A 20,509-nucleotide genomic window follows, 5' to 3' on the forward strand; every position below is an offset into this window, starting at 1 on the left:
TCAATTCCCAGTAGCAAAAAAAAAAAAAAAAAAAAAAAAAAAATTGTATAAAGTGTAACATCTGCCTAGGGCTGAGGCTCTTTTCTGGGTATCCCAGCTGCAGCTCCTTTTCTACATACCAACCTGCCGCAAGGAGGCTGCAAAAGCCTCGTGAGAACTATTGAGCCGAGTCCGGAATTGGCTGCAAATACTCTTGGCCAGCTTGGAGGCACTGAGGCTCTCAATGGCATCCTGGGCCACCTTCCTCTTCCACTCCAGAGTGACAGCAGGTGGGCTCACCCACGCGATGCGCTGGATGATCTGTCAAGATGCGGACAGTGGGATCGCTGAGGACGGAGACAGGAACTTCAAGGTGGCCAGACAATGCCCTCCTTCTCTGGGCTACACACTCTTATGGAGCAGGCTCCTGAGACAGGTGCCACGTGAAGTTCAGGTTCCTCTCCAATTTAGGAAGAACACTAGACCTATTATATCTGCTCACAAACCTTCAACGTCAGGAAGTGCCTGAATCTGAAAGTCGTAAATAGCTCTACACAAGACCCAGCTCTAATTCCAGACCAGAACCATACTGTTGGCTTCTGGCAATGACAACATCTAATTCTTCCAGCAAGCCAACCAGAACCCACGGACAGCAGCTCCGAGGTCTCTCTCAGTTCTCCAGAGTGACTAGGATACACGTGAGCCTACTAAGGACAGGAAATTTTTTCTCTTGCTAATCTCTACCTGTTTGATTTGCTCCCAGAGCATCCGTGTGACTGAGGACCCTGAGTGAAATGTGACTTCAACGTGATAGGCAGCATTTAAGATCTGAAAGAGAACACATAAAAGGAGATAGGCCCTGAGTAGAGTGGCTATTTAAAAATGCAACAAATATTTACTTCCAGAATATAGAGCAGTCTCAAGGTTTCCAAGTTTATCCTTCAGTGTTTCAGAGTCAACTCAAGTTGATCATCGATTTTATGGCTAATGAGGCCCTTTTACATCTTTGTTTCTCAACTATCATTGCACAGCTCACCAGCACCTTCCACAGGCAGTGGTAACATGATAGGAAAAGTAAAATTCAGACCGGGTAGGCAGAGAAATTTTTGGCTGAGTTGAAGTGGGACTGTGTATGAGCTGTTCCACTGCTATCTGTGCCAAGGTCTCATTCTCTGCATACCTGTTTGAGATAATTACTGGTGATGTGAACTGAGATGTCCTGCGACTTCTCCAGGCTCTGCAGACACCGCTCTAAAGTGCCCACAAAGCTCTCACGCAGGTAGTCCACTGAGCTGATCAGCTTGTTAGCCACCGCCTGGTTAAGCCGGGAGATGATGAGTTCCTGGATCTGCCGGATGCAGCATTTGATCTCCCTGGTGCCCACTGCTTCTCCATTCTCGGGGATAATGACATCTGTGGAGGCAGAGAAATGAGCTGGCTGGTGGTGAGGGAGAGGGACAGGCATCTCCTCAGCCACAGCCAATGAACTATCGCGAGGATGGCTATAAAGACATGGCTGGCTGAGGAACTCTGACCTTCAGCATGAGCAGAGAGCGTATACTGTTCACCTCTGTGTGGCAGATAAGGTCCTACGAGAAAGGGGAGGAAAACACTGAGTGTAAACTATGTGAAAGGCACACAAATAATAAACACTCTAAATGTGTACCTCATTTTATCTTCACAATAACTTTGCCAGGTGTGTGCTACTGGTTATAGTTTATAGATTAGGAAACAGTCTGAGACAAAACAAAGTGAGTACTGGGAAGGAGCTGTGTGCTTAGGAAGCAGTACAGCTAGCATTTGAACCCAAAGCTCACCAATTCCAAAGTTTAGGATCTTTACAAACTATCACACTGCCCAGCATATTAATGAGAAGAAGCCAAGAGTCAGGAATTGTATTTTAATCAATTATTAGATAAATAAAAAGCAACACTCATTTATTGGTCCTACCATGCCATACTTCTCAGAATTTAAAAAAATTTGACTTTGTAAGCCTGAGGACACCAGCATTTAAGTAAAAAATGATCACCCCTACAAAGGCATGCTCAAGTTCTCTGGTAGAAACATAAGTCGATACCACCTCTTCAGAGGAGATGGGCAGTTACCTATTGGAATTTTTTTTTTTTTTTTGAGACAGGGTCTCACTATGTAATTGAGACTGACCTGGAACTTACTATGTAGCCCAGGCTGGTCTTGAACTCACAGTGATCCTCCTGCCTCAGCCTCCCAAGTGCTAGTATTATAGGCGTGCACCACCACACCTGGCTGCCTATCAGAATTTTAAACCAACAACCAACAATGAAAAATTCACACACCTTTTAAATTATCTGTCTAGGAATTCTCTTCCTAGAAATATAACCTTACAAATCTCAAAGCCATGTATCTACAATGATGGTCAATGTACACACTTTGTAACAGCAAAAAGAAAAAAAACAGTATGAATGTCATTAGTAAGAGAATAGCTAAATATATTAACTAAGGTTGGAAGAAAACAGACTCTATGTACCTTTTGGGAAAGTGCTCTAAGATATATAGAGAAAAAGTGAAAAAGCAGGATGTAAAAGAACATGCAAGAACTAGATGGTGGGGGGACAGTCTTTTTGTATCTGTGAATTAAGTACTAGGTATGCATATTTTATCTTTTTGTGTGTCTGTGTGTGTGTGTGTACCGGGGATTGAACTAGGGTCCTTGCGCTTGCAAGGCAGGCTACTGAACCGCTGAGCTAAATCCCCGGCCCTATTTTATCATTTTTAAAGCAGTAAGTATCATTTACACAGGATGCATGTAGTCAGCCTTATATTTAAAGATAAATAACACCAATGCAAATCTGGCAGCTCTCTTAAGTCTACTTACTATTGCCCCAAGAGTACTCAGAACAGACTCAGAACATGGTAAGAACCAGACATGCAAGCGATACCTACCATGCAGCCCCTAGGTAAGGACATCCACAAGTCCACAGTGCAGTCGACAGGGTCAGACACTGGGTCTCCTCATTCCCAGGTGGCTTCATGTCTCTTTCGGTAACCACCTTATCCCAGGCACCAAATGTTATGCCCGATACAATACAGACAGTTCCCATTTCCTTGTCTGCCCAACCCAGCTGCCTCATGCGTACTGCAATGCATATTGATGCTCCAGAGTCCTTAACTAAACATGAGAGGATTTCCTAGAATTTCACTGCAAGTGAGCATTTCTTAGCCACTCCTTTCTGCAGTGGAAATTTAGCAAAGGCACATCTTGCTCATCTTTAGAAAGACTAATAAGAAATGGGACATCTTATCTTTGATAAAGTCAATTTCATTTCCTTCGTATTTGTAAGTGTGACATAGCTAGAGAGCCATTATTCACAGACTTACTCATTCCCCAGGATGTACTGCATCCAAGAGTCTGTCAGCATGGCCCAGGTGCCCTCACTGCGGTAGCTCAGCGGTACAGCATTTGCCTTGTATGCATGAGGCACTGGGCTTCATCCCCAGCAGTGCCACCCCCCAAAACCACAAAGTCTGGGTCTGCCTTGTATAGATAATCCTGTAGGAGTGCAGATAAGAGCTACTGTTGGTAGCTAAAAACTTAAAGATGACTACAAAAGATGGCTTGGAGAGGCCTTGAAGGATAGGTACGTAGGATTTGGAAATTCACAAATAAAAAACTTTCAAGCTTCAGGCAAGGTGTGAGCAAAGAAAAGGTGAAGGGAGTGTACGGAAGACAGCAAGAAGGTAAGACCAACCCAAATAAAAATTACAGGAAGGTGCAGAGTAGGAAATAAAGACTGGCAAAGTTGGGAAGGGCCAGGCTTTGGAAGATCTGTGTGCTAGGCTGAAGAGTTTAAACTTAATCTGTAGGAACAGGAAGCCAGTAAAGTACAGAGAACAGAAGTCAGAGGGATGATTAGGTAACAGAAGTTCAATGAAAGACATGGCACAGAAAAGCACGTGTGGATATGAGCTGCAGAAGAGGATTCATCAGTACTGGGAAACTGATTAGGCACGGGAACACAGTAAACAGACAGTTAAAGACACGTCAAGGTTGCAAAACTGGATACCAGAAGAAGTAGCATCGACAACTGGAAACGATGAAGAAGCAGTGAAAGCTGGGCTTGGTTGGGCACAACAGTAATCCCATGCTCTGGGAGGCTGAGGCAGGACAACCAAAGTTTGAGCCCAGTCTGAGCAATTTAGCAACTCAAAAAATTAACTCAAAATTTAAAAAACAAAAAAAATTTTGTTCTATAAAAAGGGCTGGAGATGCAGCTCAGAAAGTCCTGGGACAATTCCCAGTACTGGAGGGTGGGGTCAGGAATGGGGAGAGAGTAAAATATAGAAATTAAAAGTACAAGCTAAGGAACCAGACTACCTAGATTTAATCCTGCCTCTCCCACTTACTAGCAAATTATTTAACTCTTTTAAGCCTTAGTTCCGTCACTTAAAAAATGAAAATAAGCAAAACCCACCTAAAGAGGATCCTGAAAAACATGGAAGTTAGGTCCTGTGTCAGAAATCCTGATTAAGTGTTTAGTAGTCTTGAGCACCAGTATTTTCGGGAGGCCTCCCAGGTGATTTGGGTGTATGCGGTGACTGCAAATCTAAAGAGTAACCTGCAAACGGTGCCAGTTTAATTACAGGGTAGTACACTGGGTCCCTGCACGGAGGTTCAGACAGCAGTCAGTATACAGAGTCAGCAGCATCTAACCCTCAGACACCAAAAGATCTGACCAATTGCTTTTGCCCAAATGCATTAAACAGCCATTTGTGAAGAACAGAACTGCCAGAAAAGCTAAGCCATCACTTTGGGAAATGCTCCTGACTTACATTCAGGAGCATCCTGAAAAGAAAACGAGACCCTGAGAATAAAAAGATGGAGCTGGGGGTGGCTCAGTGGCACAGTGCCTGCCTCCACGGGTGAGGCCCTGGGTCTGATGCCTACCACTGCTAAATACATACACAACAAGGGCACCTGGGCCGTACTGACAAAGCAAAGGTTAAAGCATGACACAGCAATTCTTCAACAGCTCTTCCCCAGCTCCGCTGGTGACTGGAAATCCAGAAAGAAAGTGGAGATTAGCGTTATTAGGATGAATTTACCAAAAGTTAATGCTAACTAGGGAAGGACAGTGGAATCTTCCAGGAAGGTCACTCAGAGCAACCTGGTGCCTTGGCTAAATGACTTCAGGTGGGCTCCTACTGTAACCTTAAGAATCAAAAGAGGGCCGGGATTTAGCCCAGTAGCAATGCACCTGCCTTGCAAGCACAAGAGTTCAATCCAGGTACCAAAAAAAAAAAAAAAGAATCAATGAAACCAATTTCCAGTTAGAAAAGAGCTGGAGCTCCTATCACAGTGCCCCATCAAACTCTCCAGGACCTACCTTTAAACTCCATGTTGGTAGCATCTTCCAGAAGTTCTTCCTTCATGGTGTTAAGAGTCTCAACAATCATATCCTTCATCTCCTCCTGCTTTCGGTTAGCAATATTCATCAGTGACTCATACAGCTCGTTCTCTTTCTTCCGAGTGTATTCCAGCCTTTTGGGAGTAATCTGCAAGTCCCGCTGCATATCAAAGGCCTGGTTAATGAAGATGTCAAGGCAGTGGCAGTGCACCAGGTTCAGGGCCGTGGCCGCATCCACCAGACGAGCCTGCAGCAGCTGGTGAGAGAATGTGCTCAAGTGTCTCAGCTTCTCACTCTGCTCCACCAACATGCTCAGAGCTTTGGTGGCCTGGCCAGGGGCCCCACAGTTGCAGTGTGTGGCGCTCAGATAGCCCAGGTCAACGAGCTGGCGATACAGAGGTGATCTTTCACTCTCTGTTCTGGGAGCGGAGTCTATTATCTCCATCTTCGGCACTTTGAAAAAGAATATGGGGAAGGAGAAATACTTTCGGATTTCCTGAAGCTCTTGCTCATCCCTCTGAGAGAGTTCACCTTTGTGGAGTGCATAGGTTATCACAGGCAAGAAATCATTCACCAAGTCACCCAGAACATCTACTGTGGGCCGGAGGCCTTGGCACGGTGCCACCACAATGTCCACTTCCTGGAAGGGGAATGGGGTCATATCAGCACTCAGAGTCAGAACCAATCCTTGTCTTCCCAAAGTCCCACACCGAGACCAAAATCCAGATCTGTGTTGGAGCAATGGACTTCGGTGTGCCCAGTCATCTGTCCACCTCCCTCCTTGGCTGCTAACACTCCCTGTGCAGCCTATGAAGGCAGGCACTCATCAAGAGAGAGTAAAAAACAAGCTAAGCAGAAAGGATGCAGTCCCTTTAGCCACTTCAGCAAAAAAAGAGTATTTAGCCCCTGACTATCTTTGTTGCTTGGAAATTCCCATTGATTCCCTCTGATGAAGAAATAAGAAAATAATAGAAGAAAAGGGAAACATTATGGAAATTATCAGACTTGGAGTTGATCGACTGGAACATGCCTTCCCCTCATGTCTTCCTCTTCCTACACCCCCACCCCAACTCTGATCTGGTTCCAAAGCATTCTTTAAATCTCGCTATGTAGGCCTTATCACAGCCTTAAGTCACAAAATCCCAAGTGCTCTTTATTTCCTTTATTAAAGGTCAACATATTTAAAATTTACTTATTTAAAACCCATTTTGTTTCTCATTAGCCTATAAACCCTTGGAGGGGAAGGACCATGCTCAAGTTACTATTATAACCCCAGCGCCTAGCATATAAGTCCTCTATACTGTTGAACCAATCAATTATCCACCAACTAAAAGCCAAGTTCACCAAACAAGGCTATGTTCCTATTCCAAAATTATGCAGGTATCCCAAAGTCTAGCCATCTAAGTCTTAGTAATACCCTCAGGAATATGATCACTTAGGGCTAGGGATTTAGCTCAGTGTTGCTGCAAAAGCAAGGTCCTGAGTTTGATCCCCCCCTGGGGACGGGTATATGATCACTTGGTATGGCAGAAACTAAGGTCTGCCTAGCCAATATTTAGCTTCTCTATTTTTTGAAAAGCAATGTTCTTTACAGATGGGGTGGGGCTTCCAGGAAAGCTTTCTGGAATGGGGTGGGGGTGGAGGTCCTACCAGGAAGTAAGCCCTTTGACTCTGCCCATCTTCCTGCCTGGAGTGCAGAAGTGACAGCTACAGCAGCAGTGACTTACAACTGTATCGAAGGAGGCAAACCTGAGGATGGGCTGCCACTAAGGGAGAAGGAGCCCAAGTCCATGCCCACTACAGAGCTGTCATGGCAGTTCTCAACTGCCTAGCTGCAGACTTTTAAAAGAGGAAAGAAAATTTTGCCTCTGCCTTATTTAAGCTCTTCTGTGATGAGCTATTACACAGGACTGAACTCAGACTTGTCTGATATGCTCAAGTTGCTAAAGTTTCCAGAATGACCTCTGGTTTAGAAACAAACCTTCCACAGGTCTATTTCCTCACCTATAGTTTCTGTTTTTGTTTTCTACTTCTTCTCAGAGGCGTTTCTGAGCACTTAAGAGCACATGTTTCTATCCACTGAAGAGGCTGCTCCTCTTATCTCTGCAACTGTCTGTGTAAAGGGGGGCTAGGGACTCGGGTCTCAGTCACTAGTGTGGGTACATGTCTCAGTGTCTTCAGAACTCTGCAAACCAAATCCTCTACAGCACTTGAGTGTTCAACAGTTTATTTGAAATCTAGAAGATACATAATTTTATTTTCTTTCAGACTAATATCCACTTTTACTCCTTACATTATGGAGGCAGCAGGTATTTTTGATGAAGGGTGTTTAAAAGTAAAATCCTGAAATCTTTTCCTTTTTAATATCCTTCTCTTAATACAAAAGAACTGGAAAATGCCAGCCTATTACATCTAGCATGTGTTTTCCACTGATGCTGACAGCCAGCCGGTGCATGTATGTTGTTTTTTGTTGTCTTCTTTATCTTTTCCATTCCTAGCAAAACACAATGGTCTCACCTTCTTTCCAGCAGAGAACTAAGCTTTATTTGCAGGTAGATCGCACGATGTGCATTTGGCTGGCCACTTTAAACTCCCAAAAGCTGAAGCACTTTCACTATCCCCTCATTTGTAATTTGAGCAAAACCTGCCTAAATCCACCTTCTCACCAAAGCCCAGGCTAAGAGGAATTTGTTGTTTCACCCTTGCCTCACATTGCAGGGACTATTTTCTGGTTGAAAAACTAGTCTGATGCTCACCTTGCTGCTCACAATAACCTCTTTCAAGGCCCTGCGTCACACATGCTACGGTGTGAACAACTTCGGAGAGACTTTTCAAAAAGCTGATAGTAAGAAATTTCAAGGTTTAGAATGAAACATAAAATTCCATAAATAATCACATAAGCTAATTAGATAAAGACTAAAAAGGATCTCAAGAAATGAAAATAGTAGAGAATTACAGGTAGAAAAAAATTTTTTTTAGAAGCGTCTCACTATGTAACTTGCAATCCTTCTGCCTCAGCCTCCACTAGTACAGGGATTAAAGGTACGCACCACCTCATCTGGCTAGAAAAAAAATTTTTGGCGCTAGAGATCAAACTCAGGACCTTGTGCTTACAAGGAAGATGATGGAACTACTGAGCTGCAGCCCCTAGAAAAATATTTATATTGCAAAGCTCTCCTAAACATATACAATTTTTAAAGATACAAATCAAACAATCAAATTAGTATGGAACTAAATCTTAAATATTCAAAATCAAGGTATCATTTTAAAACTTTTCAGAAGGAATTTTGTTTTGCTTATTTGGAGTTTTTAAAAACTACAATAAATTTTGAGGTTTTTTTCAAAGAACCATTTTGTGTATGCCAAACCACTAAGTCCCTTTGTAAGACCTATACCTCTTCTAAGAAGTGCAAATACACTGTTCACATAAAGCAGATGCAAGGCTTTCTAATTATGGAGTACGGCCTCGTAGACTGGCAACCAGGAAGAAGCTGTCTACTCCTAAATATATCTTGTACTAAACAAAAAAGGATAGAAAACAGGTAGTGTGCTCTCTCTTCTCGCTCTCTGGTTAATTCGCTTATGCAGTTGGTCTCACTGCTCCATCATGACCAGGAGAAGAGCTACAGCCTAAGACCCTGCAGCAGTACAAGCTAGACTGGAAAGTGACTTGCAACTCTGCAATACTCACGGTGACTCATGAGTGACGGTTATAAACAAAAAGGGAAGCCAGCGCTGTCTCCTGGAGACAAGGAGTAAAAAACTAATACAAAGAGGACGAGCCAGGTCCAGGGCCCTATGGTGGCCACTTGAGACTGAAGTCCAACCTGACTCTGTTACATGGAAATCTGTACTTCTTCCCAGAGCCTCATGCAGTAATTGTAAATATAGAATGAATAAATGAGGCAGTGATGCCTTCCCCACTTGCTTAAAACCACATTTAATCGTAAGTAAAAGTTTCTTGCAACCCACGTTCCACACATTTTATCCCACACATTTATCTAAAATTGCTGACTGCCTCTGCTCAAAGAATGAACAGTAAGCATTTTGCTCCTAACTCAGTCAAGCAACAAAAATCTCAGAGTGAGAGTAACCCTCAATTTCCACTGTGAATCACAGAAATTCCTAAAGCAACTTCTCTTATAGAATGCATTCAGCACAAGATTTTTTAAAAATGCAATCTGTATAAATCCGTAGAATTTGCAGAAGGTGATCTGTTACCATCAGTTTTCCTGACAGGATTAAGAGAATACAATACTGTGCGTAGCAGCACACATCTGTAATCCCAGCCCTCGGGAGACTGAAACAGAGGATCACCGCAAGTTTGAGTTCCAGGCCAGCCTGGGCTACAAAGTGAGTTAAGGACAGCCTGAACTGCCTAGTGAGACCCTGTCTCAAAAACAAACAAATAAAAAACCAAAGAGAATGCAACAAAAAGGTGCTTGTTATGATGCTCCAAACACCAGAATAACACCAATTTTGTTTTTTATGTGCCAAGAGGCAATCAATCACTGAAGAAAGCTTCCTAAGAAATTAGCTCTTATAGTTAAAGACTCTTTACTCTATAGCTTGAAGCACATTACTAAAGCTCTGTTACAGCAAAGGTGATTTTTTTTACTGATTCAGACAATAAACAGTTATGCACTCAAGCTAAATTTGAAAGGCAGCAGAAAACTTTTCTGCACCATTCTATAGCCTCTGATTTATATCACACAGAATAGAAGTGCATGACTAAATATCTGCTCAGCAATTTTCATGCCCTCATAGCCTCGTCATCTTTATTTCCAATCTCTCCCAGTCCACTCTCACAAGGCATTTGACAAGTTGTTCCTGTTTGTTTTTAAACAGGATTGGTTCTATTTCATTTTTATATATAGTTTCCTGAACTCATCCTTAAATATAAGTTACATATTAAGGAAAATACCTCTCGACTCTCGTTATGTTGTAGAAAATACAATACCTGACTCTCCTGGATACAAACACTTTCCAAAGGGGAGCTGCAACTGAGTGGGTTTCTAGGCTCTAAAATGCCTCACAAGAAAGTGGGAAGAAATCTTCAAGGCCCTGGATTTGATTCCAAGTACCACAAATAAAATAAAGAGAAAAACTGGGATTAATGTGAAGCCAACCCAAAGCTTTATCCCAGCAGTCAACTAGAATGGACACAAGCGCTTCTCTCTACCTAGTGAAAACATCATGTGGTAACTCAGAGGCCAGACATAAGACCTGGAAAAAAATAATTACAAATAGTCCTAAACTTGCCATAGAAAACACAAGACCGTGGTGCTAAAGGTGGAAATAGATTTACAATCTCAAACACCCAAAGCCTTCTGAATCTGAATTACCAGCTCCCTGTCTCACACTGCAATGAACTGGGCAGCAGACAGGGTGACTACAATGTATTAAGTAGCCTCTAGGCATCTGCCTTGGGGACAGACACCCAGCCACCCCAGGTGCAAATAAAAGAGGGAGTCTGAAGCTTTGTTCTCTTATCACTTACTAGATTCATGGAGAGAAAGAAGGAGAAAGACAAGAGAAATAAAATAAAAGAGAGAAAGGAGGAAAGATTTTACTTTTTAGCTTTTATATACTTTGGTGTTTTGTTTTGTTTTTTTAATTTTTAAATTTTTTTTTACTTTGGTGTTTTTAAAATTTTAAATATTTATTTATTTGGTACCAGGAATCAAGTTCAGGACCTTGCGCTCGTGAGGCAGGTGGCAGCACCACCGAGCTTATCTCCAGCCCAGACTGATATCAGTATAGGTTTGCAGTACATAGTGATAAACATTCATTGTGGGGAACTGGTACATGTACTTAACACATCTGTACTTAACACATCTGTATTATTTTTCAATACTCTCCTTTCATTTTATTACAAAAGGTCATAAGCAATTATAAACAAAATTATCTCTGATAAGACAAAATAGTAACTATAAGTTAGCTGGACAGAACAGGAAGGACAAGCTGTATAAAAGTGTGGATGATCAACGTGGATGGGTGGGGTGACAGAGTGGGAAACCCTCTTCTCAAGGACACCGCCTTATCTATTCTAAGGCAGGAGAGACCTGACTGACTGCCATGTCCTAGACACAGAGGCGCTTAAGCAAACTCTCGTGTTAGCCTGTTGTTAACCCTAAAAGACAGTGACCACTAGCCCCATCTTACAAATGCAGGCACAGGGTCACACACCTAAGTGACAGACCCAGGCAGCAAATCCAGAAGCACATAGCTATAGCGACCATGTTCCGTGAGTCACGAGGGCCGACGTGGGTCAGGCACTGTCTGATCCGGTATCTGGGAGGTTCTGAAGAAGAGTAGAAGGTGGGCAGGGTGACTTCCAGGATCCTGACAATCCTAGGGTGGAAGTTAAAAAGGATATACTAGCTACAAAGTAAATTTTGCTCTGAAACAAGTTGACAGGCTGGCTGAGATCACAAAAGAGGTGAAGAGGAAAACATTTTTAAGCATCCCAACAACAGTTTTTGCCTACTGACAATTCTTTCAACCTTAGAGTCTCTGACTCGGGTAAGACTCTCTACCCCTTCTGGCATCTACTCAGAGGGAGACAAGATTTTGAAACAAAAACAGGAGGACTCAGGATATAGCTCAGTGGTACAGTGCTTGCCTGAAAAGCCCTGGGTTCCATCCCAGCAACGCCAAAAAATAAATGAACAAATAACAGAAAGGAGGCCATTTGATCCAAAAGAGGTAGATAGGGTCCTAGCAAAGGAAGACAAAAGAGGAGATGAAAGTTGTAATCCGTTAGATATTTGTCCCTAAGGGCTACCTTTGGGAGGCCAAAGATGAATGACTGACGGTGAACTGAGGAAAGACAGCCTAGGCTTCGGGTTGTTCCTCTGAGAGCTATCAAGGCTACTGTGCAAAGGAATTTTTAAAACTCCTGTGTTGGGTCATAGCTCAGCACTAGAGTATGTGCTTAGCATGGTGAGGCTGTGAGGCTGATCCTCAGCACTGAAAAGAAAATCTTACCTCTAAACACACATCTTCCCTAGGTGCATTAGTTTATCACGGGTATTTCTGGGTCTCGTTTATTTATTTAGGCACAGGACAATGTATGCGGGTGGTTACACTTTACCATGGGTCTACAGTGTGTGAGGAGAAAGCAAACGGGATGCTGAGACCACCGGACACAGGGGCGCTGCCTGTGCGGTGGGTCACGAGTTAGCATCGGGCTGGACCTTCTATATCCTGTCGACATGTGACTTCAGTTTCCCTCCTCGCCCCATAAAATAATGTTTTCTCTATCCAATTCTGCCCTAGAGTATTATTCCTTATCTCTCTGCCTTGTACATATTACCTCACCCCAGTGCCCTTTCCCGCTGGGTCACCATTGTGGGCCTCATCCTGTGCACCCCTTGTCCCAACACTGCCATCTTACCCTGAGACTCCTCCTGCCTTCTTTTCTACTTCTTACCAATCAACACTTATCTTTTTTTTCCCCCAGTACCGGGGATCGAACCCAGGACCTTGTGCTTGGGAGGCAGGTGCAGTGCCACTGTGAGCTAAACCCCTGGCCCGTGACACTTATCTTTTAATCTAACTAAAAGTAATATAAAATTTGATTTGTAAAACATCATAATAAATACCGATAACTAAACAAAAACTGAAAGAAGCTAGTTTTCTAGCAAGAAACAATGTTTGAGGAACAATGGTTTCATGAGATCTGTAACGGAAAACACAAACGGGCTGGTAGATGGAGGTGCTAGAAGGGGAGTGCGGGGAACTGTACCTCCACACAGAAGCACAGCGCCAGTGAGCATGGGGAATGGGGAAATGTGCTGCCAGCTGGAAAATACTGTATTTTAACACTGAGTTTCAGGTAGTAAAAGCTTGACAGTGTTCCTCTATTATTGAATTAATAACTGAGAGTCTCAAGGGACCCACAAGTAAAAGCTGGGAATACCAAGCAGTGTGGGTCACTAGGTACTGGCCTATTCAGGAACAAACTGAAAATGGCTAATTTATGAGGACTTTAAAGTAATGTTTTAGAAGAATGACCATTGTATAAGAGGCCAGAAGGAAATTCTGCTTCGATAATTTGACAGTTCAAAAAGAACATCCTATTTCCCCTAATTCAATCTTGGTTTCCTTTAGTTAAAGGTTTCTTTTCTTCGCCACCCCATCTACAGACAGGACAGAAGGGCTGTTCAGCATGAACTCACTGGTCCTAAATATAACTGGAGCCATAAGAAGAGATCTTTCTCCCTGGCACAAATGACCTTCCAGGCAGCTGTGCACTGCTCCCTGCAGTGAGCCGAGCACCTCTGATCTGCTTCACGGACCAGAGACCAAGTGTAGCAAAAGGGCCTGAATCCCACACAGGCTGCAAGGTCTCTGTGGCTTAGCATCAAGGGGCTCTAAACTTAGACCAGTGGGTCTACATCAAAACTGCAAAAGATCAAAGCAGATCCAGAGAAGCACGGGGCAAAGGAAGCCTCACCAGCCACATGAAACCATATGAGAGGCTGGAGAATTCTCAAAAAGAGCAAGAATCCTTATTAGAACCGTGCCAAGAAAAAGCTGACTCAATGTCACAACTCTGAGCAGCCTCCCGAATTGTGACCTCCAGTCTGCACCTGTGGTACACACACTCAGGGCAGGCCCAGGAGCTCTTAGTAAGATGTGTGCTCAGATATGCACTCGGAGAGCAGCCTGGCCTTTCCTTACTATTGCTTTCCTGTATCACTCCTGCTTATGAAACAAAAATACATGAGCATTAGGAATTTAACCCAGGAGCCGGGCATGGTGGCGTATGCCTGTAATCCCAGCACTCCGGAGGCTGAGACAGGAGGATCGCTGTGAGTTCGAGACCAGCCTGAGATACATAGTGAGTTCCAGGTGAGTGTCAACTACATAGTGAGACCCTGTCTCAAAAAAACAAACAAACAAACAAAAAAATTTAACCCAGGAAAGGCATGGCGGCACCCACCTATAAGCCCAACACTCCAGGAGGCTGATCCAACTTTGAGCCCAGCTGGGCCATTTAGTGACTTAGCGTGACCCTATCTCAAAAAAAAAAAAAAGGGGGCTGGGAATATTGCTCAGTGCAAAGGCCCTGTGTTCAAACTCCACTACCACCAAGGGACGGGGGGGGGGAAGCTTGCGTGAGAGAGAAAGCAAGCAAACAAGCAATTAAAGCCATATAGGGTTTGGGTGTAGCTCAGTGGCAGTTAGCATACCTGAAGTCCTGGCTGGATTAGATCCCCAGCACCACCACAGAAAGGGAGGGAAAAAAAGAGAGGATGGAAATAGGGAAGGAAAGAAAGAGGGATTTTTTTTTTTTTTGTATTTCTTCCCCCCCCCATACCAGTGATCAAACTTAGGACCATGCACTTGCCAGGCAGGTGCAATGCCACTGAACTACAACGCTGGCCCACGAAAGAAGGAATTTAAAATCAATAAAATAAAGGGACACTGAGAAATCAGTTGAGTAATTTGCTACAGATGGCTTTGTTCTTTCCGAAATCAGAAGGCAAGAACAGGAAAAGGCAGCACCCTGCTTACAGCAGACACTTGGGCTACGTAACAGCGCTCTTTCAGCACAGGTCACAGTGAGCAGCTCACAGCATCAATTTAGTGGGTTGCTGCCATCATTTTTTTAAAAATTAAGTCAAAAAGAAAAGAAAATATCAGTGTGCACTGCAGGAAGTAAAAGTATTGCTTCCTGAAACTTATTACAGACGTATATGCATATATGTGTAGTAGGTACACAATGTTTTTCTTTTTTAAGGAAATTCTATTGTGTATGTTTTCAGTTTATAGGACATGATGAGATACACAGATAATAAAACGGTTACTATAGGGTAACTAATCACATCTATCATCTCAGTGTTTCTGTGCTAAGGGCTGCTAAAATCTAGTCGTTTAACAAAACTTCCTAATACAGTTTTATTCCCAATTTGATTTACTATCGTCCTGATCTTGAACTTTAGGTCTCTAGGCTTATTCCATCTTTAATACCTGCTACTATGGCTACTCTGCACCCTTTAACCCACATCTCCCATTTCTTCCTCTCAACCTCCACCCTCTTCCCTGTCCCCTGAAACCACTGTTTTCATTCTCTCCTTTTTTTTTTTTCAAAGATTCCCACATATAAATGAGACCATATGGCACTTTTAGTATTTTTATTTCTTTACCTGGATAGTTTCACTTAACATAAAGTCCTCCACGTCAATCCACGTTGTGGCAAATAGCAGTGAATTAAAATCTAAAAACTTCTGAAAACTGAGCAACTGGAACCTTGAGGGAACTAGAATGCAGTACAGTACAGAGAAATTGTGTATGAATCAAATACTGACAAAGTGTGAAGGAGTTCATGGTCAAGTGACCAGGCCTTAGCCAATAAACAAGGGCTACTGCAGTTTCCTGAAGTGTAAGCCCTCAGTCTCAGTCTCAACAAAGAGGAAGCCAACGCCCCTGCAACTCAACTTGGAGAAAATGGGGGCCTGCTGCACAGCCCCTTCTAGCATGTCAAGATAAAAGAAATAAGGACTGTGAAAGGAAATGAGAAGGCAGTTTCACTTCTAGAGTATCATGGGCCGTGCCACAACCAAAGGACCCATTCACTGCCTGAGAAACCAACTCTCCTAGAAGCGGGGTAGATTAAGAGGGGATAGGGAAGAAGAAACACCCTCTCCAGCACTGCCAAAGCAGCCCATCCTTCTGGCATGGTTGCCTGAGGCGATGAACTCCCATTCTGAGCGTGACCGCACTCTATTCCTTCCTGTTGCTGACCCAACACAGTTTCATCCTTTACAGTGAGGTGGCCTAAAGCTGTCCAGGAGAAAGGAACCCCAGAAGATACAGGACTCCATCCTAGGTGGAGGCAGGACACGAGACAGACAGAGTGATCTCCTAGGAGATGCTGCAGCTCCCGCGCTGTCTGTGGGAATTTACTTCAAGAGAGAAGCCAAGACGACCTCACCACACGTGGGACCTCACCACACGTGGCTCCTCACAGTGAGCCGGAGAGTGAGCTGTCCAGCTCTGTGAGTTCGTGGCTGGATCTAAGGCAGAGCTACACCAATTTTCGTTTGATGTCAATTCTAATAGGAACATTAATTATCCATCATCTTGATGTCCTTTCACAAAGGGATGGCTAGAGACAATTCCAGCAAAATTCTGCCAAAGTCTAAGATGTAGTTGCTACATATTCTTTTTCTTTCAGAACAGGAGACTAAGCGACAAGGAGATAAACAAAATATTCAGGGCCTTGAAGCATGTAAGCAGAGGCAGGGTTACTGTCTCCTTTCAACTACCTAGGATATGTTCTTCTGACTCCAGAAGCTGCTGCCAGAGTTCAAAGTAAACTTCATCAAACTACTTTTTCAAAAAAGTCAAAATAAAAGCAAAGCTGGCACAGACGAGTACAAGTGACATGAGTATGAGATCAGTACCTTTAAGAGGGCATGGTGCACTGTCACCTCCAGTTCGGCTAAAACATGAGCAGCATCCTTACTGTCCCCTCGCACCTCCAAGTCCTCCTCAGGGATGGTCTCCCAGGAGCCCTGGTGAGCAGCCAGCGTGTGCACTAGTTCGTACTGTCCCGGGAGCGCCAGGCTGACCCGAGTCTGAGTCCCATAGGTGAAGCGCAGTCGCCGCAGCTTACAGCTGTCTTCACTGCCTGGCCTGGTGGCAGGAAGCATCTGCACCCCCAACAGCAGGTTCAACAGCTGGCACTTGACACTGCAATCCTGACCGAGGATCAGTATGCAGGGGAGGCAGCCCACAGTCTGCTGGAGGTGCTCCTCTTCCTTAGGCGGGAAGGAAATGCAGCTCAGCTGGCCTGGTTGGGGAAGGGGAGAGTGGGGTGGGGTGGGGTAGAGAGAGAAGAGTGGGGAGCAGTTAGAGAGATTCACACAGAGAATCCATGAGGATGTCAGGGTCCTAGAGCAGTGGTGGCGAACCCATGGCACACAGCGGGATGTTTGTTATTGAAAGCTCTAAAAGTCTCACCATCACTGTCCTAGAGGAAACATTTCCAGGAAACTCAGTGAAAGGAGATATTAGGAAAACATCCCAGCCAGAAAAGTTCTTCAAATATCAAATGTTGCTGTTCTCCCCAGCTGTCCCCAGAGAACAAGAAGTTATTTCTTCCCAGAAAGGTGGCAATGACCTCATCTTCCCTCCCCACACCCTCATTTTTCATCCACTGGAGACGGCCTAGGGAGTTACAAGGACCCTGTCACAAACACAAAAACACTGAAATGACAGTAACCAGGACTCTAGTCCAAAGAAAAATCTCACCTGAATGTGTCACAATTAAAACCTCCTCTGACAGACGACCTAACACTGCAGCATATACGGCCCCTTTAAACGTCTCTACCACACACAGTTTGGGGTTATGTGCCTCACTTATGGCATATTTTGTAACTAAATGCCTGAGCTGATCCGTATGTACTTACGTACACTGAAATGAAAAGCTCTGCAAGACTGCATGAGCTCCAGAGTATTTTCAGTTCATCTCTCTGCTCACAGCATCCCTGCTTTCTTAAACCATCTGGCGCTCAATTAGGATCGATACTTCTAATCAAGTCACATTCCTTCCACTTATGGATGACGAGACCCAGAGTAAGACAGAGGGTCTTTAACTTCTGCTGGGATAAAATCCAGGGAAATCTAGAAAGAGATGTGATCTGTCTCAAAAAATATCGACCTTTCAACACAACCATCACTGACCTAACTGGCTAGCTTCCCCAAACAGATTTAAACAGTACTGGAGAGCGAACAAAAAGCTTCCTAAAATACAATAACCTCCGAGTAGGGGAAAGAATTAGAAATTGGTGCCCTGAAACTTGCAGGGTTTCAATTCAATCCTCTCCCGCTCCTTCAGCACCAGAGTCGCCCACATCTAAGATTCAGAAAGGCCAATCTATAGTGTTGAATCAACGCTACAGTGTAACTGAAGCTTTGGGTGGTACTACTAACTGAAGTGGTATTTGCTTTAGTCATTTCTCCATAAACCACTTGTATGTTGACTGTTGAGCTTATGTAATTGAAACAAGAGGTCTGAGTCACTAAAAGGTGGCCCTACTTCAGAATGTACCTGGTACCATCTCAAATCCTCAGGCTTCCTTTTCTTTCACTGCTGAAAGGGTTTAAAGAGGTCTGTGTTTCCCCAGGCTCCTCTCTGCATTTCAGTAAGACCCTTGCTTTCATGTCTGCCTTCAAGTGCATCACCCCTGCCTACACACAGACATTAGTGATGCCAGACACGGACCCAAGGAACTCTCCTGGGAAAGAGTCTCCTTTGAAAAAGTGAATGTAGAGCATTCACTGAGTGCCTAATTCCCTCTCTTACTGACTACAGAAATAGTTGTGGGTGTGGTGGTGCATGCTCATAATGCTAGCACTCTGCATGGCTGAGACAGGAGGATAACAGGTTTAAGGCCAGCCTGGGCAACTTAGCAATTTAGCAACACCCACATCTCAAAACAAAAAATAAAGGGCTGGGGATAGAGATCAGTGTGAAGGCCTTGGGTTCAATCCCCAGTACACCTCACCATCACCACCAAAAAAAAAAAAAGGAGTAAGACACCAGGTTACTGGTCTAATCTACCTATAGCCAACCATCTAGAGCACAGGTGCACAGCAGGTTGTCTGTGTGACCACTTAACACGCAGCAATGGGTTAATCCTGGGTCCCCTTGCACCTTGTTCACAATTATAGATTATCACAGCTTAGTGTTTTATAATCTGATTACAACCATTAAAAGCATGAAGAACCATCCTACTGCTCTCTGTATCCTTAACACCCAACACAACGACTGACACACAGTATGTGCTTAAAGTTATAATCTGCCTGTTCAGTGTAAGAACCACTTATGGTGGAAAATGGTCCACAGAAGGCCACAAGTGAGTCCACAAAGTGTCCCAAAAAGCACAGCATCACGATGAATAGTTTAAGGGGAACGAGCTCAACATGGAGAGAAGATGCAGACAAGGAGCAGGATCTCCTCCACTCCTGTTGCAGAACGCGACCACCTGCTCTCAGCTGGGAAGGCGGACGTCCGTCCAGACTTCATCTACTCTTCCTACTCTCCCAGTCCTCCCAGATTCTCATTTCACACTGACAACCTTCACATTCCTGTAGTAGAAGTTTTTTCATAATAATAAAGCAACAAAGCCAAATGAGCTTTGTTACTGCTACTCTAAGAGTGTGGGTAACAGGGAAAAGCAACCGTACCACTCTTTAGGGACAGAAGGAGAGGCCAAACACCTGAGACTAAGTATCAGCTACAGGAAAGCCAATAAAACCTGCTGCATCAGCCTGAACCATAGCAGACACACCCCATTATTCATCTGACCCAAATTACTACCTCCCCTGCCCCATCTCTCTTGCAAAAACAGTCACTGTAAATAAACCTGCTACTGTCCAATAGGAAAGGGGGCTGACGCTGAGCCCAGTCCTCTGTTTCCAAGCACTCTGCAAGGGCTCCTCCTATAGCTACTGCCCTGAAGAAAGGTCGTGAAGATGGACATTGCTAGTTACCTCTGGTGTGCTCTATTTTGTGGTGCTGGGGGGTCGAACCCAGGGCCTTGCAGATGTTAGGCAAGTGCTCTGGCAGTGGGCTACATCTCGCCTGCGTGTGTGGTGGGGGGGTGTTACTGGAAGTTAAACCCAAGGTCTTCCACTGAGATACACCCCAGTCTTTTATTGGTTTTTTATTTTGAGGCAGGGTCTTGCTAAGCTGCCTGGGCTGGCCTTGAACTTGTGATCTTCCTGCCTCAGCCTCCCAAACAGCTGGGTTTCCAGGTGTGTGCCACTTTGTGCTACCTGTTTTTCCATGCATCACTATCCAAACCTTTTGTTTCTCCCACAAATCATTTGCTTTTTCACTGATCTCTAATATGTCTATAAGATTTGAACCAGGATGCAGAGAGAAATGAGATGAAAGATGGTTTTCCAGCTTGCTCCTCTGGGCACACGGCTGGCTCAGTGACGAGGCATGCAACATGGAAGTGGGAATGCCACTAGCACAAGGGCAGCTTTTCTGACCCTGGGCTTCGCCACCGACTGGCTCTGTGACCTTGGCAGTCCACTTGTTCTTTCTGGGCCTTGAACTGTTCATCTGTAAACTTAGAAAGTTGGAGTAGTGCATATTCGGCATCCCTTTCAGCTCTTAA

The 20,509-nt window shown here is 44.2% G+C and overlaps 1 protein-coding gene across 1 annotated transcript in view; it reads right to left on the reverse strand.

Moving 5' to 3' along the window:
- Positions 1 to 20,509, reverse strand: part of Dstyk (dual serine/threonine and tyrosine protein kinase) — a 44,553-nt gene that overhangs the window by 8,776 nt on the left and 15,268 nt on the right. Inside the window, exons 3-7 of the mRNA XM_010613213.3 lie at positions 16,781 to 17,169; positions 5,343 to 6,003; positions 1,160 to 1,392; positions 724 to 807; positions 124 to 300 (exon numbers count right to left, since the gene is read on the reverse strand). Coding sequence (XP_010611515.2) covers positions 124 to 300; positions 724 to 807; positions 1,160 to 1,392; positions 5,343 to 6,003; positions 16,781 to 17,169 — 1,544 coding nt within the window. The remainder of the gene's footprint in view (positions 1 to 123; positions 301 to 723; positions 808 to 1,159; positions 1,393 to 5,342; positions 6,004 to 16,780; positions 17,170 to 20,509) is intronic.

Source organism: Fukomys damarensis, unplaced genomic scaffold (genome assembly GCF_012274545.1).
Source record: "Fukomys damarensis isolate Sample0158 unplaced genomic scaffold, DMR_v1.0_HiC HiC_scaffold_11, whole genome shotgun sequence".
NCBI lineage: Eukaryota > Metazoa > Chordata > Mammalia > Rodentia > Bathyergidae > Fukomys > Fukomys damarensis.